General features: G+C 40.8%; 1 protein-coding gene across 2 annotated transcripts; it reads left to right on the top strand.

Annotated features, from left to right (window-relative positions):
• Positions 1-242: 242 nt before the first annotated feature.
• Positions 243-7,414, top strand: LY96 (lymphocyte antigen 96). 2 transcript variants are annotated; one of them, XR_011139186.1, is made up of 6 exons: positions 243-607; positions 1,772-1,861; positions 2,303-2,431; positions 3,622-3,674; positions 4,035-5,960; positions 6,713-7,414. XR_011139186.1 is itself a non-coding variant. In XM_009689474.2 (5 exons), the coding sequence occupies exons 1-5, from the start codon at positions 514-516 to the stop codon at positions 6,812-6,814; spliced, it is 468 nt and encodes a 155-aa protein (XP_009687769.1). In that variant the 5' UTR covers positions 251-513; the 3' UTR covers positions 6,815-7,414. The 2 variants fall into 2 exon arrangements, 1 of the variants encoding a protein (XP_009687769.1); XM_009689474.2 differs by lacking the exon at positions 4,035-5,960 and having other exon boundaries at positions 251-607.
• Positions 7,415-25,425: the final 18,011 nt, after the last annotated feature.

The following is a 25,425-nucleotide window of genomic DNA, read 5'->3' as shown; positions in this document are numbered from 1 at the left end:
TAAAGTGTGGTGGGCTTGATATGACATTCATTTTGAAAACTTGTGAAAATTATTGACTAACACATATGAATAAGAGAGTGAACTTGTTTTTCATCATTTGAATGTAGATTTTTCTCTTCTTTGTTTTGCATAGGAAACTTTGTGAGCCTTTGAAATTATGCCTTAACAAATGTTACTTCGGATGAGTCAACTAGACGTGCCTTTTGTATGTTTCTGGTAATCATATTTTTAGTTTTTCACTTCCCTATTTTATGCAGTTTTCTCTTTAATTTTTCCCCTTGTGACTTGAGCTATACTGTCTGGACAAAACGTAACAACAAAGGCAGAAATTCTTTTTCTTCACAAATTTAGGATGCTAAAACTGGTAGTGCTACAGTAGGATTAATTAAGATTGTAGGGAATTTGACGAAATAGCTGAATGTTCCCTGAAGCCATGTGACTGAGGATGACTATGCTTATTTTTTGTTCCTCTTCCGCCAAAACAAAGCATTCCGCCAACCGAGAGAAGTAACGATGTTTCAGCTTTTCTTTTTCGTTTTATTCACCCCTGGACTTAGTAAATTGCTTTGCACATCATCAGACCTAGAAATATCATACACCTTTTGTGGTAAGTAAAAGATGCCTTATTCTTTTCTTATATGGTGTTTGCCCAACAGTTACTGTAGCCGAAAGAAATGTGATCTTTCTCATTTGTTTCTTTGATGAATACAGAGAAATGATAATAGCAAGCTCAGCTAGGGTGTATATCTGTTGTTAATTAGAGTGTATTTCTGTTATTAATTACCATATTACAGGAATTACACTGCATAAGCGTAAGTATTACCACAATGCTGGTTACATCAGCTGTGAGAAACGAGAGATTTACTACTAAGTGAAGCAGTCATGTTTTGGTTTAGGAAAAAATTAAAAGGTAACATTTAAACTTGCTCTGTTAGTACTATATTTTATAAATTCTACACACGGATTTAGCCAATACGTTTGAATCAATAGCTTTAGGCGTATGAGAAAAGAAAGGCCTCGTGCGAGATTTTGTCAGGCTGGGCAATCAGTTATGCTCTGGGACAGCATTGCGTGTCTCCTCCTTACTTGCCGTGTCTGTATGGAAGGCCATTGGATCTATGTAGTTTCCTGCTGATTTTTCATGGATTTTGCAATAACTAGGCACTGACGTCGCAGACCTCTCTGAATTTAGTTAGATATGGAGCATGCGATGCTTCATCACGCTGCACCTTACACTGAGATCTGTACTGTGTATATTGTACAACATTAGGTGGATCAGCCATAAAGCAAATCTACTCATAGTCTCATTTACATTATTCGGGAAAGTATGCTGGTCCATTAAAATCGTATTTACCTGTTGTTAGCAAGCTTCCACAGTTTCCATGATTAGCAAAAGCAGGGCTATTTTCATCAGAGGACCATGCTGACATAATGCTGTCTTCAAAACAGAAGTAAAAGTGCATTTACCTCTGCTTGTTTATGTGCAAAATATCAACCCAACAACTGCCTTTTCTTACTACTTAATCTCAACTTAATATGATTTTACTTTTGACTTCTAAGCATATGAGTAATTAGGAACGTGATTTAAAATATTTACTGCTTGCTATGGATATTTTGTACTATATAACTTTACAATATGTACCTTATATTAAATAAGTTTTTAAAAAATAGGTATTTTTATTATAGCTATGTATATATGTATGTTTTTATTATTTTACTGGAGAATTTTACTATTCACACTACCCACATGAAATACTTTTTTGTTCTGTAGATTCTGTAGTTCAGACCTTCATATTTAATATAACACCTTGCACCATGGTGAATAAACCAATCTGGAATGTTGCTCTTACCTGGATTCCACGTAAGTCACTCCTGGCCAGAGAATTATATTCTATAAATGCAAAAAATACGATACAACCAAAAGCTAACACTTCATCCTAAGTGTCAAACTATTGAGGAGAGCAGTTCTGGTGACTACATAAGGAATTGGTAATGTGATGGACAAAAATTATGATTTCTAAATGATTCGTGGAAGTAAGTGTGCGCGAGTTTGACTTGAGCAGTTACCAGAAATTTTTCATTCATGTATTTTTGGAAGATTGATGCTTTTTGTTTAAAACAATTTTTGTTGTTCTGGAAACAACATGGTTGAAGTTATTTGTTTTTGTTAGTTTTAGGGGGAGTCTTTAAACACAAATCCATATTTTAAAGAATTTATTTTTTCTAATCTAAATAGCATGTTTGTGTATATGTTTTTCCTCATTACCCATTACCTTTTTCTTATTTGCAATGTCGCAACTAGGAAACGACATCACCTTTTTGAAGGTAGTCTTTAAAGTCTTGTATGATGGTGCCAAAGCGTTAGACTGGAAAGAAGTTCTTTGTAGCGGAGCCGACGATGAATATGCTGTTTGTGGAACGTTGAAAGGAGGTCAGTGTAAATAGCACGCAGTATCTTTCCCTTGCCTTGCAGACTGCTTCTATAAAAGGGACAAAATCTGCCCCCTTCTTAAATACCGACCACTAAGCAGATTTCTTAAGACACTGTTTCATCAACCCATGGAGATGGATTTTTCTAGGAAAACTTAGAAGAGTAAAGGTGAACTTCCGTCAGCGCTAGCCACACTACAGCACTTCAGCTGTTACAAAGGTGTCCTTTGCCTCTCTGCAGCTGGTCCAGTTCAGCTGCTGAGCGGGGGAGTTATCTCTGGCTCCAAGAAGTAGCACCTTAAGCTACTGAAAGACATTATGGTTCACCAAGCTAAGGGGGGCTTTGAGAGCAAGGGGACTTTCCACAGCTTAAACTCAGATTGACTAAGTTTAGTCAAACCACATGGACCAGTTATTAGAACCCTGAGCTCCTGGCTTAGGTAACATAATTCAGAGCAGGCAGTTCTCCAGCGTCAGAACTCTGCTAAACCACAGAATCCCTTGTACTGTGGTTTCCAGCTCTGTAAAGTAGGATGAATAATATTCTTTACCTCATAATCAAAATTTTATTGCTAATATCTCTAAAATGCCATGGAAATACTATATTTGATTGGACTACACATGTAAACCTGAGAGGAGGAGGGACACTACTAATCTCCGAGACACAGTTAATTTAAGTAAGTGGCTAGATGATGTTTTAAAGATCTTCTCTATACAGGCATATAATGCTTTTTCCTAATAAAGAAGAGTTAATTCTGTCATAGAGACTAACCAACATTAACATGACATAGGTTCAGACCCAGAGAACTTATAACATCAGACTACAAGCAAAAAAGACCGGGACAGAGGTCACAGTATGTAGTCCATGTTTTCCTTTTTTAATAAATGAATATCACTTCTGTGCAGGTATTCAGAACTACTATGACAAGTTACATTATTGGAAGTGTCAGTTGGATGAGTCTGTAGATGTTGCAGTAGAATTATGCTTAATTTTTATTTCCTAATGTGATTTAGAAAAATAGATGGAGTTCTGGGAGAAGAAGCAGGTGAAGGCTTTATCACTGGCAGAGTGAACAGTATTGGTGGTGTTACTGAGAGATCTGGCACATTGCTTTGAAGTTATTTAGGAAATTTGATTGATGGCTTTATGATTAAGTAACCATTTCTATTATGATGATCCCTATTTTACAGAAACAGTTGCAACAACATTTGATATTAAAGGTGCACGAACAACATTTCCACAGGTACTTTCCAACATTTTATATAAAGAGATAACAATAGTAAAATAACATACTTACATGTGTATATTTTCTGGAAAGAGATGTTCACCCACACTGCAGAAAACAGCAAAAGGAATTGTAAGAAAACTTTCTCCTGCTTGAAGTAATGACTGCGGGATGGTAGCGATTCTGGAATGATAGATGTGCTCAGGTTATTCCTCTATGCATAGTTTTCCATAAACTTTATTTTGTAAAAGAAAAGATCAAAGGTATTAGTTAATGTCACCCTAATTATTCTGTTTGTTTGGTAAATCATTGTGTTTACGTTAGCCTATGGGGTAAATCCATCCATATCCTTTCTTCCCATTTGATTCATTCTCTTAGGTTCTCTTCACACCCTTGGCTGTTCCTCCCAGAAACGTTTTTCAAAGATGTGAGGAGGGATAACAACATTCAAAAGTAAAAGCAGAGCTCCAGTGTTGAAGCAGGAGCAGCACTAGTCCTCAAGTTAGCCCCCTCCGATCCAACACCTGCCTCATCAGCCTGAACCTTCCCAAGACCCTGACACTGGCTTTAGCATCACTAACCCAAGCACCCTTATTAATTCCCACAAAAGTTGCTAAGGAGCTCCTACTGGCACGAAATCTCCAGTGTCCCCTTCCTACCCCTTAATTTAAAGTTCATGGGCCTCTGATTGGATTAACTCCAGCCCAGAATCCCTTCTAGCCCCAGAGCTGTTAGAAGACAGAAATCCCCCCTGCCAAAGGTCTTCTGACAGATGAGGTGCTTATCTGTGCTTACCTGACACTTCTTCATGGGACTCTGCCAGCCCAAGCACTAAACCTAACCATGGCCTTTACTGGAAACTGGAAACTCTTGCAAGTCTTCCAGTCTTTACGTTAGTCCTAAGATCTCTTCTGATCCCAGATGCTCATCCCCAGCTTGTCATATCAGAAGAGGAAGGTGACAGGTATCAAAGAGGTAGGATGAGATCAGAGTTCAGTAGGGGCCACGAAGCTAACTTTTGTCCTGGTGCTTACAAGAGTCTCCGGTCTATGTGAGGCTGTGAAGTAAACACCGGTGGCTAGACAACAGCTAAATTTAGGGTTATGTTGCTTTAGGGATCAGACTGCTGGATGTAGACGAGCAAAGCCCTAGGTTTGGAAGGAAAGCTGAGCTAGCATGAGGACTGGTATTGCTTACTTCAGTGTCTACTATGAGAAAGCATGGCTAAGTTAGAGCAGGGCTTCTGGCTAAGACTGGGGCAAGCAGGATCTGCCTTATCAGGGAGCAGCACAAGGGGGCTACTCCACAAGGGAGCAAGGCGGGAGCTGAGGTGGACGGCCAGGCCGGCAGGGCCATGCCCACAACCACAGGGCGCCATCCCGCCGTTCCCAGCAAGGTGAACAGGGCAAGGCCGGCGATGGTGACCAGGGTCAGCCTCAGCCACAGACAAGTCTGTAGTCATGAGACAGGTCCAAGGCCAAACCAGAAAGCCAGGCCAGGGTCAGGAAAGTAAAAGGCCACACACAGGTGTACCTACAACATACCTTAGGCAGGGACCAAGAGCAAGGGCTGGAGCTTAAATACAGGTGCTGAGCGAGGTGGGGGAAGGCCTAGCCAAAGCTTCTCACTGCTGCTTCTCCCACAGCTGATCCAGGGTCACACAGCTATACCGTAACAGGGATGGCCCAGGGCACAGGCAGCCAAAGCCCTAGGACAGGGGGAAGAGGTTGCAGACCTCATGGGTTCACTCATGGCCCTGAGACCATGATTTAGGCTAGGACCAAAAGGGCAGCTTGAGACCTGCTACTGAGGAATGGTCCTGGTTATATTTTGAGCAGGCACTGGAAGAAATGTCTAGAGCTAATGCTAGCATTAGAATTGAGTTTAGGTTTAGGCTGCAAACTTGATAAGAACAGTCAATTGCTTCAAAGCCTGGTTTTGGGAAGAAGTTGTAGGCTCTACCAAGGACAGTTGCTGGCAACATCAGCTGGTTTCAATTTGTCTGGGACTGACAACACTCACTGAATTAGGACCAAAGAGAGGGCTAACTCTAGCATCAGGGTTAGAATCTAGTCCCTTAGGGCAGCACTCAAATACCTTCACTCTATCTAACTTTTCCTCTTCTCTACCACGGATCTTTCCCCCCACTCTTCTCTCTCTAGTGCAGTTCATCCTAATTCTGACGTCATGTCCAAACTCTGGACAAATTTTTTGCCACCAGTAATACTATGAGGTTGTTTTAGCTTTTATCAAGCAGATATTTGATGTACTCACATCATACGCTCACTGAAGTCAACCAGTTTGGTAAGTGCTATTGAGGCTGAATGGAAATAACAAATATACAGTACCTGATTATAGCTGAAAACAACAGAAGAGACTAATACAACAAACTCTATTACAAGACCGATCAGCAGCTGTGCAATATAGAGCCTGGTGGATTCTCCTAGACCATAAAATATAGGGGGTATGACTCCAACTACCTATAGCGCATGCGTATTTTGGAAGAAGGTAGCAGAAAGTCAGCAGAAAACAGAAAAAGTGTTAGTATATCTCAATCCTGGCTGAATGTAAACTGTAAGGGCTAACGAGGTTAGCCTCACAGCCTCTACTGCCCCACAGCAAGAACCAAAAAAAGCAGCACACTTGCCCATTGCTGCAGAACAGAGCCTAGTCTGTCAACTCAGTTAATTCCTCTTTGTATGTCTATTTTGTCAGCTGGAGCAGCAATCCCGGGTCAAAACCATTAATCAAGAGGCCGGCTCTGGAAGGGGGAGCCAGAGCCCCTAGGACCACAGGTCTCCTTGGTTTAGGAGAGAGCCCTGAGAAGCATAAGCCAGATCACAGCCTATCTTCTTTAGTGCTGGAGTTGAGAAAAGGATGTTGTGCAGTATTTTTTATGTACATATATATTTGAATATATTCCTGATAACAATCACTGATGGGAATCTTTGTTTTTCCATCCTAACCAAAATAACCTGAACCATGCTAACTAACAGCTTCGCCAGGAATGGGTAGCATCATGCACTGATCTTTGTTTTTTCTTTGCTTGCTTTTAGGGAAAATATACTATTATTATACACGGATTCGCTGATGATTCTGAAAAGAATATGCTCGTATGCCTAAATTTCACCATGACAGTAAAACAAGAAGCTCTCTGAATGCGACAAATGTTACCAGTAATTCCAGAACACTGAGATTCCTTCTGCAAGCAATTGGGATCTGATCTATGAATTAATAAGCACACTAATTATCCTGGGATAGAATACAGCACGTACTGGATGGAAGCTTACATGATGGATAGTCTTATCCATTTATAGCACTGCTATAATCAGATGCTCAGCCAATGTGCACAAAATCTCTGGGAATCAGGCCTGCTGATTAATCCTGAGAATGATCCTGAATGGATGTCAGATTAATAACTGCCTTTCGATGCTGTGCCGTGAGTTATGAAAAAGCTGAGTACTTCAGACTGCACTAAACTAATACAAGAATTTTTTGAAGTTCTGAGCTGCAAGAATTGGGTATTTGCCAGTACTCAGTTTAAAACATGACAGCATTTGAATCTAGAATCCTGTTTTTCCTTTTAACAGTAAAGCTCTAGCTGTGAGACCAACTTGAGAAAGGGTTTTTATGCTCCTGTTGTTTTCTATTATCTTTATAGGTTCCCTTATCTTCTCCTCCATTTTTGCCATCATGAAAGAAAAGAGTAACAATTTCTCATCTATCATGAGCTAATGTTAATAAAATCCAAAGCGAAATGTGTTACCATGTACGCTGCTTCAGTACAGTTGAGCTTAGTTAGTACAGCCATCCTGAGCTACAACCACAGCCACACAGGCCCGGTCCGTGTCTTTAGCTTGGGCTCCAAAGCTTTAGCGTTGGGTCGCAGTGGAGCTGGAGCTAGCACCTCGGCGGCGTCGTGGGGCAGCGACCAACGGCCCCGGGGGGGGCTGAGATGGGGCCAGGGCGGGGGGAGGCGAAAAACACGTCCTTTTTCGTACCCAACCCTCTGTCAGGAGTTGCCCAGTGAAGTAAGATTTTTTTAATCTAAGAAACGTACCCGTGTTGAAGTTGTTCACTGTGCTGGCCGTTAGGGTGAGCTGTATCTAACAGTTTACTGCAAAATCCCTAGGTCTGAGGGGGAAACAAACCAAAAAGGGGAACAAATCAACCAACCCACCCTCTTTCAGCGTGCTGAAACTACCAAGCATGCAAATTAGTCAAAGAAAAAATTTTACGTTCACTGCAACAGAGGCATCCTTCAAATTGGATGCCAGAAACAAAGCAAAACAAAACAAAACAAAACAAAATATGTAGGCATTTGATTTGAGGCATTCATTTTGAAAACTGGCTTCACTATAACAAGTTTGGCAAAAACATCAATATTAAATAAAAATATAAGAACTAAAATTGCGTTACGGTAGGAGACAAAAAGCCAAAATTACATCAAAGTGGTAATGGCAAAGTATCAAGTAGCAATGAAATGCCATTTGTGTATGATTAATACATATGATGTCCCCTTGTACCGATTTTGCAAAAGTGTCCAGCAACCACAAGTAGACTCCTCAAAATACTTTTTAATGACAAAGTGTTCTGACATTTAAGTTGCCCTGACTCTCTGGAAGGTAGAAGAAACAGTTAAAATGATATTTTGTTCATTAAGTAGCAAGTACCTACCTTAAGTAGGAAGAAGAGAAGCTAACAACTAGTGGGAATCAACTATATTCATAGGCTCTGTTTTCACACAGAATCACAAACAGAATGGTTGAGGTTGGAAGGGACCTCTGGAGATCATCTAGTCCAACCCCTCTGCTCAAGCAGCGTCGCCTAGAGCATGTTGCCCATGACTGTGTCCAGTGGCTTTTGAATATCTCCAGCGAAGGAGACTCCACAGCCTCTCTGGGCAACCTGTTCCAGGGCTCTGTCACCCTCACAGGAAAGAAGTTTTTCCTCGTGATCAGGCAGAACTTCCTGTGGTTCAGTTTGTGCCCCTTGCCTCTCGTCCTGTCGCTGGGCACCACGTGGAAGAGTCTGGCCCCATCCTCTCGACACCCCCCCTTCAGATACTTGCACGCATTGATGAGATCCCCTCTCAGTCTTCTCTTCTCCAGGCTCAACAGGCCCAGCCCTCTCAGCCTTTCTTCAGAGGAGAGGTGCTCCAGTCCCCTCATCATCTGTGTAGCCCTCCGCTGGACTCTCTGCAGTAGTGCCACGTCTCTCTTGTGCTGGGGAGCCCAGCACTGGACACAGTACTCCAGGGGAGGCCTCAGCAGGGCTGACGAGAGGGGCAGGATCACCTCCCTCCACCTGCTGGCAACACTCTGCCTAATGCAGCCCAGGATCCCATTGGCCTTCTTGGCCACAAGGGCACACTGCCGGCTCATGGCCAAGTTGTTGTCCACCAGGACTCCCAGGTCCTTCTCGGCAGAGCTGCTTTCCAGCAGGCCAGCCCCCAGCCTGTACTGGGGCATGGGGTTATTCCTCCCCAGGTGCAGGACCCTGCCCTTGCCTTTGTTGAACTTCATGAGGTTCCTCTCCGCCCACCTCTCCAGCCTGTCCAGGTGCCTGTGAATGGCAGCACAGCCTTCTGGTGTGTCAGCCACTCCTCCCAGTTTAGTATCATCAGCAAACTTGCTGAGGGTGCGCTCTGTGCCTTCCTCCAGGTCACTGATGAATGCATTGAACAAGACTGGCCCCAGGACTGACCCCTGGGGGACACCACTGGCTACAGGCCTCCAACTAGATTCTGCACCACTGATCACAACCCTCTGAGCTCGGCCATCCAGCCAGTGTTTAGGTTTACCTAAATGATCTCTAACTCAATCCTCCTCCACCAAGGGAAAGTCTTTCTTTCTCCAAACTTTCTCCCTGCTCTCCAGAGCCTGGGATTCCTGAGGGCTGGTTTTAGCAGTAAATACTGAAGCAAAGAAGACATTCAGTATCTCTGTGTTCTCTGTATCCTTCATCACCAGGGCCCCTGCCCCGTTCAATAGGGGGGCTCACATTTTCCCTAGACTTCCTCTTGTTGCTGGTGTATTTAAAGAAGCCCTTCTTGCTGTCCTTGACATCCCTTGCCAGATTAAACTCCAAATGGGCCTTGGCCCCCTTTTTACATCCCTGCATTCTTGAATGACATCCCTATATTCCTCCCAAGAAGTGGCCTGTCCCTGTTTCCACCTTCTGTACACTTCCTTCTTCTGTTTGAGTTTTGCCAAGAGCTCCTTTTTCATCCATGCATATCTCCTGCCTCCTTTTCTCAACTTCATGCTCATACGGATGCACTGTAACACATAAAGACATGTTTTAATGCCATATAGATGTTACAGAAATTTACAGTATAAAGGTAAAAATATAATTTCTATATCTCAATTGGGATATTTACAAATAAATGTATATATTTAATAGCTTCTATGTACTTTTGTAGTGTAGAGCTTTAGCTGAAGGGTTATAATTACGCATACTAGCAGATACGATTGCTAAGTGGAACACAAGCACCACGATTTTATAATGTAAAGGCCTTTCCAATAACGTCTTTAGTACATTCCTTCAGATGCAAGAGAAAACCAAAAGTTTGTAAAATGTAATATCATGCAAATGGATTACCCTGAAGTTGTCCTCATCCATAGAATGAATGGTAGAGCTGAAAGCAGAGCATTGCTTTGCATATCTTTTTCCCAGGACAGAGCTCTTTCAAAGCTTTTTTTTCCTTCTACTGTGGTCTGTAGTTGACAAAAGTTATTATTTAACTTGCTGCTTTTCCTAACCTTTCAGAGCACAAACTCAGGGCTCTATGATAAAGACAAAGCTATTTAGGATAAAGTGAATTGCTTCGACTCAGTAAAGACTGATCCGAATTTTTCCCTTTTCTCCGATTTACTGGGTCAGTAAACTTTGATTTTTTTTTTATATACTTCATTTCCTGGATCTATCCAGGGCCAGAATTTGAATGATGTAAATGCCATGAGATAAACTATTCACTCAGTATTTCTGACTTAAAATGACAGAAACTACAGATTCTGAGATATTAGAATCTTGCCAAGAGTCCCAGTTAGCTGTACAAGTCCCCCCCTGTTTACCCCGTAAACTTAAGTAGATCAAGGAATGACTAGTATACAACATATTTTTCTGAATCTAGTATCTAAAACCATCACAAATATCTCTCTTTCTCTTCCTCATTACGGTTGTTTTTAAGCGGCTGTCAGGATTTGCTGCAGATGGGAAAATAGCTTTTCTTCACCCCCTCACCCTCTGTCGCCAGATATGTAATTATCTGAAGAAGCAGTTCCTGTAAAATGTTTTTCAATAAGCATGCACACTTTCTGAATTGTGTATTAAGATTTCAATTGATAAAAACAGTGAAGCATAAGTAACTGAATATGAGAGAAGTCCCGGTGACCACAATACCATGCACCTGTGCTGGCTCAAATAGTAACATCATTTGGGCTGAACACAAACAAAATTCCACATAATTTGTGTATTTTGATAGCATATCTTCTTACTAGGGATGTATTGGAAAATATATGCAATTACTTAGTCACCAATCAGCTTAGCTGGTGAAAACCACACATGCTCATATCGAAATAAATTTTATGGTATTATATGGAATAAATTATACATTTTCTTATGTAACAAATTATATGGCAGCAAGAAGAAGTTGGACTTGGTGATGCAAGATATGTTCTGGTCTGTGTTACAGTCACCGAAAGAGAAATGCAGCAGTATTACTACCTTTTGAGCAATTTCTTCTCTGCAGGACATGCTAGTAATTGCCTCTGAAGTTTCAGTCCAGCACACTGCTCTATGCCAAATAGCTTCACTTGCTTCATGTTCTACCTGTGCTCCTGTCGCACACCACTCTGCAGGGCAGCAGATGGAGACAGTGGCATTTATAATACAAGAGAGGCAAGGGAGAGAGGGGAGGGCCACTTGTGCGGGGAGAGCGCAGGAAAGAGAGGACAGGAGAAAGGGACTTTGGAAACTGTCATTGCTTATGCTAGGAATGACCGGGCACTGGAAAATCCGGAAAATAGGCCCTGGGCACGCACACTGCGGCTTGTGGATCCTAGGCACAGGGGCCTTGCTGCATGCCTGCTGTAGATAGGTATGTCCATAACCTCTTCTGTTCAAGATACATTTTATATTGGCAAAGAGACCTTATATAGATGTACATATTATATATCTTTATATATATATATATATATATATGCATATACAATAGATATATATTTCTGGCCATATAGTTTAGAATTCCCCAGAGCTTCTGGGAAACTTTCCCAGAGTTTTATCAGAGCTTCTGTCCACAAAAGAACATTTTTTTTCCACTTAGGCTTTTGTCTGAATGGCTGTATTTGCCAAAGGTGTGGTGTTTTCTGTTTGAAACTTTTACTAACATAATTATGGCAGCGTTAACTTTTAAAAGTAAACCCGTCCCTTTGCTCACTGGACAGAAGAGTCGCTGATTCTGTGTATTAAGGTCTGTGTCTGTCCCTGTTTTCCTGTCCCACATAAAACCTTTGCATACTGCAGGGCAGATAGATAGTTTTTCTTACTTTATAACTTCGGTTAACCAGGCTCATCCACTGTGTATTTTCGTCTCCAGGAGGTTGGACATCTTTCCTCCATATTGATTATAACGTTGGATTAATTCTTAAGTGTATCATGTTTAACCCGTTTTAATTTAGCCCTTTTGCAATGTTACTCATATTTTTTGTATTTTAAAAGAGTAATATAATTTAACAATTTCAGTAATGTAACTTAAAAAAAATCTACAGTAAGTAAAGATAAATGCAGAAAAGGGGGCAAAAATTTAGCATTAATACTCTCTGAAAGCAAGAGAACTGAAAACCTGACGTTCACTTAGGAGTTGGATAAAAGAGCAAATAAGCAAAAAATCCACAACACATATAAGGATAAACTGTTGTTCACCTTGACCCTAAATTATCACTGTTTTAGAAATGACTTGACCTTATTTCACGTCTGGCTATCAGCTCAACAGACTGGTAGTTATCTTTCATAATCATACATTGCACTGAAGAAATCTGCCCTATGTCTGCGGACACTTCATGCAGTGGAATTTTGTTCATAGTTAAAGCATTAAAAATTAGAACAATAAACATCATTAATGAAAGTTTCACCTGTGACTGTCAGAAAAATAGGCAATCAGCAGCAATGTGCCTTTCTGATTCCTCAAGCTACATATCAGTGACTCCAACTGCTAGATAAACAGTTTTTTTTATTCAGTAAAAGTCTTAGAGATTTTTATATTCTAATTTTGGAGGAAAAGAGTTCCTTAAAACATCTAAAAAAATGCTTATCTAGGACAAAAAAATATATTACAATAAAGGAAAAGTCTTCACAGTTGAATAATAAGAAAAAAAATGATTGGGTCAAATAAATCATTTGGATGACTTCAAAAGGATATGCATTTATTTTAACCAAAAAGCTTAAAAACAATGGGCTTCAACTAGCTTAAATTTAAAGGATAAAGCTGCTTAGAAGATCGCAACCTTAAAAAAAGTCAAAATTGGGTACTTCAACAGCTAAATAGTATTTTCCTACATTTTTGTGTTGACAAATTGGCATTATGCCAATTGTCTTTGCCAATGTCTGCCAATTATGCCTTTGTGCCAAAAATCATAGTGATTCTGTTGATCAGTTGAAAGTCAACTTGTGCTACTCTTACTCATATTAAAGCCTCCTCAGGAACCTGAGTTGCCCTGTTGGGTACGGATGCACAGCCCAGTTCTAAATTATTTTCTATGCCTTCTTCTGGAATTAATATGCAAATGGTGGCATTAAGACTTTGCAAACAGTATAGCAGGAAGCAACGTGACCACGGGAGCAGACTAATCCATACATTTTGACTTGAGAAGTTATAATTTTCTTCTAGCACTTCTCTTTTTGGAAAAAGCAAACATTACTACTTTGCTCCTGACAAATATAACTCCTCCTTATGCACTGTTAGCAATATACGGTTCGAGTAACCAAAATTCAACCCTCCCGTTGCCCACCTGCTTTAAGTGAGGAAGCTGAGCACCCTGCGGGGTTTCCTCTGTGCCCTGGACATAGACCCTCACTCCAGCAGCTCTCGCAGCAGCAAGGAAGAGCAACCTACACAGGTCATGAGGCGAAGCACAGACCTGCTGAACTGAATATCGGTGTAAGTCTATAAGAAGAGATGTTCAAAATTCTGTGAATGAGTCACCTGCGAGTAAAGATGAAGAGCAATTCACACACACTCAGGACTGGCAGTAAGATTTTAGTGAAACGTGCTACCCACTTGGGACCTGATCTTACCAACTTCCGATAAAATAAACAAACTGCATTTCCTCCCAGGCTGGTATCAACTCTACTGCAAATGTTTTACATAAAAGTTACTTGATTTGTGATATTTGAGCCTGGATTTCTGTGAGTGGGAAAGAGGAGCACCAGGAAGGAGCACCTTCCTCAGGCTTTTGCAGAGGGGCAGGGCTCAGCAAAGTTCAGGTAGCTGCTGGGTTGGGACTGGAAACACCGCTGTGTGATCCACTGCCTGCTGCTCCACCAATGAGCACAGCCAATCGTTGTGCAAACTACGCTACACCATTTTCTTCCTAAAAGGGCACTGTGTTTCAGGGCAGAAAATTATGGAATAAAATGATGAATATCATTTCAGTGTTGAAAACATGCAAGAAAATAAGGGGAAAAGTACAGCTGGGGTTAACAGTTGCATAAAATAGATAATCAGAAGCAGCAAGACGTTTCAAGTATTTACAGGTAAAATGTTGCAGTATCAGTGAGTCAGGCACCAATATTAGATTTATTTGAAAGAGGAGACTTTCTCCAAACATTCTGTCAATACAACAAGGATGACTAAGGCACCGCAGTACTGAGAGAAGGCCTAAAATTTGCCATAAGCTCAAGGAATTCTGCAATTGCAGTTTTCACGATCTAGATTTTTAACATTTAGATTGCAGTGGTGCCTTCTGTAAGTAGTTTGCAATCAGGACTGTTGCTTCCCTGCTGTGTACTGTATAAATATTTATGAAATTAGTGGAATAAAATCTTAGGGGTTCTTTGAAATGTGATTTATGGCATGTGCGTAAGCATCTAGCCCCAGGAAAGTGACCCAACATCCCTAAATTCTGTAATAGGCAATGAGAATGCTTGACGTCTCCGAAGGGCAACCCAGAAATCCCACACAATGAACTGGCAGCAGTTCTGTGCAGTTTAAGACACTTTTCCATTTAGAAAGGCAGACACGTTGAGTTAACTCTTATTTTCGACTGAAATAAACGATATTGTATAAGTCATATTTGAAAGCATTAGTAGCCTAAAAAAACATGCAATATGATACAATGAGATGTGTACCAGATTGTAAGCATGAGGATTTTGCTAGATCAAGCTCAAAATGGAACCAGATGCTTAACTGTGATGGATCTTGATCCAACTCATTGTATTAATATTTAAATTGACATTACATAGATTTAGCATCATATTCATCCTTTTTTTTTTGCTGTGGTCTTACACACCATTGGCCACAGTTCCCTGCAAACTGAACTACCTTGTTCTCCACCACCACAAACTATGTGGCTATGTTGTCTAAAGATAACAATAATATTTAAAGATAATAATACAAGAAGAACATTGATGCAATCCTTGGACTAAATCACTGACTCTTTCAATGATTACTTTCTCCATTTTTAGGCTAGATATTGAGGTTGATTGAAAAATTCTTACTTAAGAAAAGAGCAATGCATTTTAAGGCACATTGCCCTAAGGTATTCTCTGTGATTAGATGGAAGCCCTTCAGATTGCTATCTCTTGATGGGACATGATAGCTCTTCCAGTTCCCCAGAGGTCATTTCAGGAGCCCCTGAAGACAGGTAGACACGAGGACCAGCATCTTCAGTTCCCACTTGGCTGGAGCACCTACTGTCAGCCACCACCCAGCACTTTCTTCTCTGCAGGGTTGTGAGCCTTCACCACTGCATGCATCTGAAGCGTTTTGATCTTTTAAACTAACCTGACTTCCCTGAACTCACGGTAATAAAAGAGAAATAACAGTAGGCAGTCTTTCCCCCTGTTGTAAGAGTGACCTTGGAGGAAGCAGGGGCTTGACAGTAATAGGAAGAAATTATCTTTTCCTTTCATCTCTATTTCCCCTCAAAAATAATTTAACTTTTTATAATTATTAATAATAGTTAATTATTATAAAATAATTTAATAATTTAACTCACAGGTTATGTAACAAAATACTATTTGCATTTTGGCCAAACTGTCAAAAGAAAGTGAAAGCATCTGATCCTGAAGTTCAGAATATTGGAAACAATAAAAATGGAAGCAACATATACCAATTTCAGTCTCTTGTCATGTGCAGAATAACGTGGAGAGCATCTAGGAGTGGCATGGTTGCCTCAGCTTTCTACACATGTTGAGCTAACTTTTTCTGCTAAGAAGAAGCAGATATCAATGGACTGAAAAAAAATGAGCTGATTCTCATCTTGCTAGATTTTGAAAATTTCTGATGGAAATTCTTGGTCTTAAACCCCCAGCATGAAGGTGTTCGTATTCCCATTCCCTACCTTCCCTCACACTGTTTTAAAGCTATAGGGCAATTGCGCACTTAACGCTGAAGTAAAGGCCTCCCCACTGGGTGAGACTTTTTGCCCTGTTACTGGGGGTGTGTTTTAGTTACTGTGGAACAGCAGGATTTTTCATACAAGCTAGGAGCTGCTAGTTTATGTATCCGTATAAACTAAATAATGGAACTTATCATATACCACGGGGTTCATGTTTTGAGTTGTCAAGAGAGCATTACTCCTTTCAGGAGATCTTATTGGAAATGAAAGCAAACTGCACATTGTTGATTGCATACATTATATTGTTCTTACTCTATTCATTTCTGTTGAAAAAAGATGTAATATTTGACTATTCAAACGGGGAAAATAGATACTAAAATATTCAGGAGAGAAAGGCAATATGCTCTGTTTAGGTTTTAAATTCCTAATAACTCTTCCAAAGTTGATATCAAGCCCAGAATAAAAGGAGGAGGCTGGCTCTAAGTTAGTGCCTCACTTTGTAAAATCAACAACTGCTACGCGAATTACAGTGCTAAGAGAGCGTATCCTCACTGACGATTGACAGGCTATTATCTTGCTGAATAAAAAATGAGCAATCAAACGTGAAAGGAAGCTCTGTACTTAGAATCAATTTCTACACATCCTTAAGCATGACACAGACTTGCTTAAATCAATGAGGCTATTTTTTAGAAGGGTTTGTAAGGCTTGGCCCTTGATAAGATAAGTGCCTATACATAATGTGCACTTGTCACTATGCTCCTGAATGACTCAAAAGACTGGTAACATGACAGAAAGCCTTTCACCTGCAGACTGTCAGTTTGAATCTGTCAAACAACCCAAAATCATTGCTGTAAGAAATTTTATGCAAAAATTCCAAACAGTACTAGAAGAATATTAAGGTTGCATAGTTATATGCTCAAATTAGAAAGGGTTGTCACTCAATTTTAATGTGCCCCCTTCTGCTAAAGCCTTACAATTCAGTCTTTAACAACCCAATCACATATCACCCTTCAAGCAGTGCAGTTTAGGCATTTTCCCCAAATCTGCAGAAATCTTTGCTTTGATGCACAGAAACCTTTATTCAGTCTTTGAGGACCCGGTAAGCTTATCATAGTGTAAGTGAAAGATTTCATAAATAAGCACGCATTTGAATGGCACTCCACATCACAATCACTTACATGATCAAAGTTTAGCTGTACTGAAAATATCTTCACTGAAAGTCGACTGAGTTAAAATACCAAACCTGAAAGGAGAAATGCCCATTTGAGCTATGGAGAAATCAATCTTTTATATAATCAGGAATAAGAATATTAGTGATTGCTAGTTATAGATCAAATAATTCTGGCCTCCTAGGATTTCATTTGCTATCATCAAATGAAATGCAGGAGACGTAAATGCTCCTCTAGTCTTTTCACAGGCAAGTATGACTCTCTTCAGCTTTACCTACTAAGCTCAGCAGAACAAGAATGTATCCCAAACACATTCCTTAATTTTTGTTGCCTTAATTTTTACAGAAAACTCCCCATTAGGAAGTCTCCTGTTTCCTGAAGATACCTCTCTGTATCAGCAAGTTTCTTCACCTCCCCTTACTGTAAGATCTGCCCCATGAAAGCTCTCCCACAACATGCAGGGTTTTTTCACTTGCCTTTGACTCAGAGACACTCAACTTCAGGTACAGCTCAAAGTTTTGAAGAAGGTTGTGTGACGACACTGCCCACCAGCTGAATCATCACCGTGAAAGGAAATCTAAATGAAGATGGCAATCCACATAGTGGTCACATATGTTTCTTCTGCTGCAGCAGGTAGAGTTTTGCTCTGTATGGTTGTTTAGCAAAACTGCCTACAGTGTCACACTGTATACTTTGAAGAAAAAAATGAATTGAGAGATCTGAACAAGTCTGTGATGGTTGGAATACACAGAGCTGGAAAGTCTTTGTAATAGCCTAGTTTGTCAGGATTCTACCTGCTGGTCGGTGCTGAGAAAGGATTCAGCGTCAGGTCGTGTTTTTCAGGAGTGGTCTTTAGGCTGGAGGCAAAGCTCAGATTTAGTTTTAAAACACTGAAATTAAAAGAATTATTTTCTGGTTTAAAAACTGGTGTTAATTGTTTTACTAATTGGAATCGGGCTAATTAACATGGAGAGGAATAGAGATCATGTAAACTAAGCTGGAAGAAAAATCAGCGGAAGGGATGCTGAGCTGCCTGGAAAGCATGCAGCAGAATACAGTCCAGAATCCCTTATTTGCAGACAGGTGACTTGGTTTGTAAACAAACTGTGGCAAAAACCCGCCTGTGACTGCTCAGCCATCTCCACAGGTCTGTAGGGAACTGGTTAAGTTGGTGGCACGGCTGTGGGAAGAGCGTGGGTGCACCAAGTGCGTCCTGCTAGCAGTGAGGAAGCCCCTAGCGCAGCGTGCCCCTATCAGCGCACCGCGGGCTCACCCCAGCTCGCTCCGCAGGCACCGCCGTGGGGCTGGACTCACTCGTTCTTCTGTTCCTCCAGCGTGCCTCTCTCCTTTCTCCTGCTCCCCGTTTGCACTGAATAAGGAAGCGGAGGCTTTTTCATCAGTAGGCATGGAAATGGGGAGTCATCTGGATTCAGCAACAACGACGAAAATGTCTAAGGGGCTGAAGATGAGCAACTCTGCCCATAATTCAACATCAGCCTGAAAGTAAGACTGGGAAATATTATTATTCACAGGAAAGCAAGTGAACAGCTTCTGTTGCCTTGGAGCTATTATTTCTCTTTCTGGCAGGGCTGCTTTGAATATTAAAGAAACTAATAGTGATTGAAATTAAAAGCTGTAATTACCAGTGTGTAGCAGTCTACTGTGCCTATGCTGTGAAAAGGCAGAGTTAAGAGAAAACTATCTGCATTCTTTCCTGCGAAGGTGAAACACAATTCAAGAAGTTGTATAGTGGCTGCAGGAATAACATTATTTTATAGTGCAGAATGACTCCTGTGTCGGCATTTGGCATAAAGCTACTGTATTGCTGGAAGCAGAAAACACACATAACTGTAAGAAAGGTCTTGCAAAAAATCTTTTCTTTCTTGCCTGGGACAGTGCTGTGAATATGTCCTGCAATGGTATGTCCATCGATATTATTTAAGGTGTAGCTTTGCCATTTTCTTTTACAGGCTTAGTATTAATTTTAAACATTTTTTCCTTGCTTCTGCTGTTATCTTCATTTACTACCCCCATACCAGCCACATGTCCCTACACATTCTTCTAATTTTCTTTTCAATACAAGCCCTGGTTAAGCTATTTACTTGTCTATCTTTTCAAATTTTATTTGAAAATGCTAAACTATTTTTTTTCTGTGTACAACTTTTGGATATGATACTTTTAGCTAAAAGTTATTCGTCTCTTCGTCCACGTACACCAAAAATACTTATTCTTAAAGAAGAAAGCTAATGAAAATAGCTGATTAAAAAAATTTTATGTGCGTATATATACATAAATATACATCTCTGTAACAAAGGCACTGGAGCTTCTTATTAGCACTAATGGATGTAGCAGGTGGAGTTCAAGCCCCTACACTGGCTGATGCAGTCACGGGGTTGCACAGGCTCCCTCCACCCTCCCTATTTACATTGAGGCTGTGTCCACGCTTATAGCCTGAATATGTTGAATGTGTTAAGGCAGAAGCCATTTCTGTGCAAAAGAGTTCAATAGACCTTTACATTTCCCTTCTATGCAGGTATGGATGTCATCCATAAAGAGAAAAGGTCACTCAAACTTTTTCTAGATTTCATAAGAAGCAAACAAAAAACCTCTGACCTGGCGAAAACTGGCACCATTTTATTTCTCTTTACAGGCTGTATCTTGTATTAAGAGGTGTTAAGTAGCCACAGCTTAGAGTACTACAACATTTAGAGAGCTGAAAAATCTTGTGATAATATGAAGCTAGTTCATCTGAACATGGACTTTAGGGGCTCTCAGAAGTGACTCATGCATTTGGTTTTACTGGTCACAGTCTATCTAAAACTGAAAAAATACACTTTTTTTCTGTTGTTTTACAACTATTGGACAAACTTCATGTGGCGGCAGTTGAAACAAACCCTATAACTTTGTGTGAAGCCATAACGTCCTTGCAATTGTTCTAATTAGGCTATTTGACACAGTATGATTCTAATAGGATTTTTTTTTCTCTCCAGAGAAGTATTAACAATTAATCTAAACTTGTGCTGCTGCAAAAAAGTATTGCGGTAGAAGTCCTACAGCAGCAGGACTTATCACTTCATAGCTTTGAAACATGATGTTCACCTACTTGCTAATAGGCTACGTAATCCCTAATAAGCAGGTATGGGACTTCAAGGATATTCCATTCAGAACTGTGTGGTATTTGTATATCCCCAGGAAATAAGAAGGAATCATCTGCATATTTTTCACTGAAGTGCTAAGTATAGCTAAATGTTTATTCAAAGAGTCTGAATATAAGAAGATTGATAAAAGTGTGAATTTCCTAAGATAACATCTCTAGCCTTGGGATGACAATTTTCTACTGTCATTCTGTCCATTGCTACTGAGACGGTCTTTCGATTTGCTTACGAAGTGCATCTCATGCTACTGTTGGCTTGTAGCAAGCTGGCTGCCAAGTGTAAGCCTGCTTTTACATGCAGCACAGTGTGAAAAATGGTGGCGGGGCGACTCTCCTGCTGGTAGCGAAGAGTCTACAAAGGAAAAATTCTTGTTTTAGGTCTCTTTTCTTGTTTTCCTGTCATGTGGGAAAGGGGTTTCACTAGAAACCTTGCTACCTAACAGACCCTGTAAAGAGGGCTGCGGAGAGTGGGGACGCTGATTTTGTTTCATGAGGTGGGTGAACTGGGCAGTCGTAGACGTTGAGCAAGGGTGTCAGATGAAAAATGTGTGCCTGGGAGTGCTCTGATCACGCTGCGCTAGGAACGGAAACTAGACTCTGTTCCCACCTTACTGGCTAACAGCACATTTAGTTGAGTCTCCTCATAACGGCAGACCAACAGGTAACCCTACAAGACTGGATATTTTTCTAAATGCAGAGACTTGGTGCCTTGCAGTCTTGCTGGACTTGTACGTGTTTCTTCTCTAAAGAAATTCCTGAGCAGCTTTCTTTTTAACTGAGGTTTTCCTTCTCCCTGGGTCAGTACTGTAACTGAATGGAGTATTTATTCTGACTTGTGCGCCAAGAAATGAAGAATTATAGGCTTGTGGGATGCATTTGGAGACTGTTCAGCAAACAGGGAATCCTTACTCCTCAGGTTTTAAGACAGACATTTTACTTGTTCCCGAAAACACTGTACAGCAGTGTTAGTGACAGAAAGTTAAGTGTTTGAAGATGAAGATGTTGATGTTGGCAAAATGTAATGAAGTGAGAAGGTACTTCACTAGCCTTCCCAGGTTAGCGCTTTGTTTACAGAACAGTGCCCTATTTGTTTAACAGCCACCAGTGATGAGACTCTGCGTTCTGTATCTTACTAAAATGCCTTGCTTTTTCTAGCTACCCTGTGGAACATGGATTTAAGTTCAACCCAAAGAAAGAGGTTCCACGCACAAATAGTCTGCCATCACTTAAGGAGAAGAAGATTCACCTAGATTTATACATAAGTGAGAGAAGAAAAGTGTTTTGACTTGAGTGGTATATTTGATGATTTATGCAGCCTTCAGGAAAAAGGAGAATGAAGTGGATCTACATCTTAGGGTGGACTTGAGCCTAGATTTCTCTGCGTAGCAATTAACTGCTAAAGTAGCCATGCAGTTGACTCTGGAGAGACGAGGGTACTTCTGCAGGAAAGGACATTGGCACCTTATCTTTTTGGACTTGCCACGTGAACGGGCTCCTATATCTTACTTCTTTTTACTATAATTCTTCGTCTTTTTACCATGAGTTTCTGCACTAACACTATCATGCTTGATAGCAGCTTGGACAGTCCTTGATTCCTTTACTGCACATGAAGTGCTGGTCATTTTTGCAGAGGCAACAGTCTTGTTTCAGATATGCTTTTATGCCATCCTTCTTGCAGAGTACTTCTCTGACTCCAGAGTGTAGCACTGGAGACGGAACGACTTTTATGGCCTTCACCTATACTCCAATGCCCAAAACTGCTTCAGCTCCTGCTGTCTGAACTCAAAGGAAGCTTTCGTTACAGGTTTCTTCATTTGAATGCAAGGCAAGATAAGGAAGCTTGAGCAGTTTATCACCTAACCCATCACAGAGGTACAGACTCTTTCTCCTATGGTTTCTCTGTCACTTTTCACCCACCATCTCAGCTGACTTCCCCTTTCACAGTAACATCCTTCTCATCGCCCTTTTCACATATGTTTTGGATAGAAACAGAGGCTGCTATTTGCCTTTTTCCTGTAAAGCGTGTTTTTAACTTTCCACAGCTATCCCAAATGCATTCATTTCACCAGTCATAATGTGCCTATACCACTTCAGCTATGCATGCATACCTATGTATATACACATTTCTTAACACCATTTAAACTTTAGAATCGTTACTACTTTGGGATCAATGGGAAAAATTTACACAGCTTGGAGCTGTTGCCTCACTGTACTGGCTTATTGATGGAAGAGCTTCTTAAAATCTAGTTTGAAATCACCGAGATGGGAGACTGTGACCTGGTCCAGCAAGATCATGAACTGTTTTTCTGGGAGTTTGAATAGTGGGGGGAGACAAAAAGAATTATTTCCGGTCCAATCAACTCCTAGGTAAAAATACATTAAACAGCTTCTGTTTCATTCGCTTTTGCCACTAGCTGTCAAGTGAGCTGCACGACCAGGGCTTCTCTGCAAGGGAAGGGGAGCCGAGTGTCGAGGGCAGCTGCCACCCAGGCCAGGTAGTGCCTTCCCCGAGCAGGACGCAGTCCCACAGTGCCTGAGCAGGGCCTAAGATATCTGTAAACCACTGGGGATTTAGGTATTTCTTGAGTAACTATATATATTACATATGTATAAATATATAAAAATATATACAATGCATGTAAAGTATACATAATAATATATAACTACACAAACACACATACATACATACATACACATGTATATGTATATGTATATGTATATATGTATTTTTTTTTAAGAGAGAGAGCACTGTTCTGGCTTTTCCAGATCAGAAAAAATCTTTGCTGAATCATGTAAGCCTTTCATCTGAGAGTTAAAGTTTCACCCTTTTCTTTGTATGTCTGTATTTACGTAGCTATTGCAACATCTGCCTCAAGGCATAGCTAGATCAAGAAAGACTGGGGTGAAGCAGGGTTGTTTGCGTTAGTGCTTATGGAGGTTTACTTTAGATAACGTACTCAAGTTTAGATGTGTAAATTTTTGCTCTTTCTTTTGTTTTACCTTAAGAGAATTACTCTTATCCGTAAAAGATAAGATTCTAACCCAAATCTCATAGTTTGCTCTCTTCCTGAGGATTTCTGTTGCCATAAGATTTTTCAGTCATTTCTTCCCTCTCTTCCCTACCGTTGTCCTTATCTAGGGAATTCTCCTCTGCCAAAGGAGACTACAAAGCTCACAGCATACCACACATATCTTACATACTGTCCTGAGAGTCAGCTGCAGAGTCACCATTTCTGTCTGTTGTCCAGTCAATGAAAATAGACTCTCAATCCTACAATTATGAATCATAACACAGCTCCTGGCTGTGTCAGCTTACTTTGCTTGCTTTATATGAGCAAAAAGGAAAATGGAAGGGGCAAGTCTTTTTTTAAAAAAGGCTATGCCTCTTAGCTACAGTTACTGAGCCAAATAAACTAATTCCAAATCCACGCGGTAGATTTAAGTGGAAAACTACCATTCCCTTCTAAAAGGAAAGCAAACTCTGCAATCCTTTGATGTTCGGCAAGAAAGCTGGTTGGCTGGAGGCATGCTAGAAAAGCTGCTTCCCAGCTCTCCAACAGAAGCTGTTTGCTCTTTAATGGGTATCTTTTCCTAGAACTTATTCCTCAGTAGTTTCTCGTATGTAGTCAGTCAGTGGCTTTGAGGACTGGGAATTTTTGGAAGCAAGTGACAAACTTTTATCTTCACCTGATACTGCTGAGATAACTGGCAGCTACTAAAACGTTATGTCTTGCTGTTTAAGCCTCTTGGCTTCTGTATGTAGTATAACCTAACATTTTTCTCAGGTTAAGGTCAATTTGTCACTCTTTAAAATAAGGACTGATTCACTTTGATGTTTCTGGATGTTCGCATCCGTCGCTACTGTATTTGTACCAGAATTACAGCAGCAATGGGTTAAAGTGTGGGTGGATGAGATACTTGAGGAGCTTGAATTGCAAAAGGGATTAGTAGTCTGGTTACGCAAGACTGGAAGTTTAATTTAAAGGCATGGCTGCCCAACACTTATTTTATATCCTGTATATTGCTCATAAAACATTGTTGCTGAGAATAAGTGAATGTGTGATTCACTTGAATTTTCCTCTTATATATTTACTAGCATCGTCGCTACCTGCTCTTTTTGAACTTCAGTAATTATTTGGCAGACAGCCTGGTAGTGAGAAAGAGAAACGTATCCTGACTGGTTGTTTGCTATATTCAGTCTCTTTGCTCAGAGTAAACAGCACATGTAGCAGGAAGCAATCCGTGTTCCAGTGAGAACAGTGAGAAAATGATAACTTTAACAGTCAAAAGTAAGACAATGAAGTAAGACGAGCAGTACTGCAGGCATGAGGGTGAGAGTGACACAGGAATAGCAGTGAAACTTGCGGTGGGGAGGTCTATCAAAGTCTGTCTGCTAGAGACATCTGATGGTCCTCCGAGCCTTGCAACGCCGGGTTGGCACGGCAGTGGCTGGGGCGGGGGTGCATCTCCCTTTTGCTGACTCTGCCGTGGGACGGTTATCTTTGACAGAGGGACGGAGCCAGCAGCTGAGGTCAGAAATCCTGGAATGGCTTGGGGAGACTTGCCAGGTTTCGTCTGTCAGCACCCTTGCTTTTCCATTGCGTGGGCCCACCATTTTCGGTAAGTGGCTAATGAAGGTTTTCAAGTTGCGATTAGCAGCCTTACGAGGGAAAACGGATGCAAAGACACAGTCATTCTCAGCTGCTTGCGGAAAAAGAAATGGGGAAGCACTTTTTGGTGAGGACTAATAACTATTGTGGGGAAGATTTGTACTGGCACCTGGTTCATGTTGTTGCAAGCCTTCCCTGCACATCCTTTCCCTGTGGGCTGAGGTGGCCTGAGGGTATTCAGAGCTATAGTCTGGCTTTGTCCCTAGTGAGATCTTT

The sequence above is a fragment of the Struthio camelus genome, chromosome 2 (genome assembly GCF_040807025.1).
Source record: "Struthio camelus isolate bStrCam1 chromosome 2, bStrCam1.hap1, whole genome shotgun sequence".
NCBI classification, from domain to species: Eukaryota; Metazoa; Chordata; class Aves; order Struthioniformes; family Struthionidae; genus Struthio; species Struthio camelus.
This window is presented reverse-complemented; position numbering and strand designations above follow the sequence as displayed.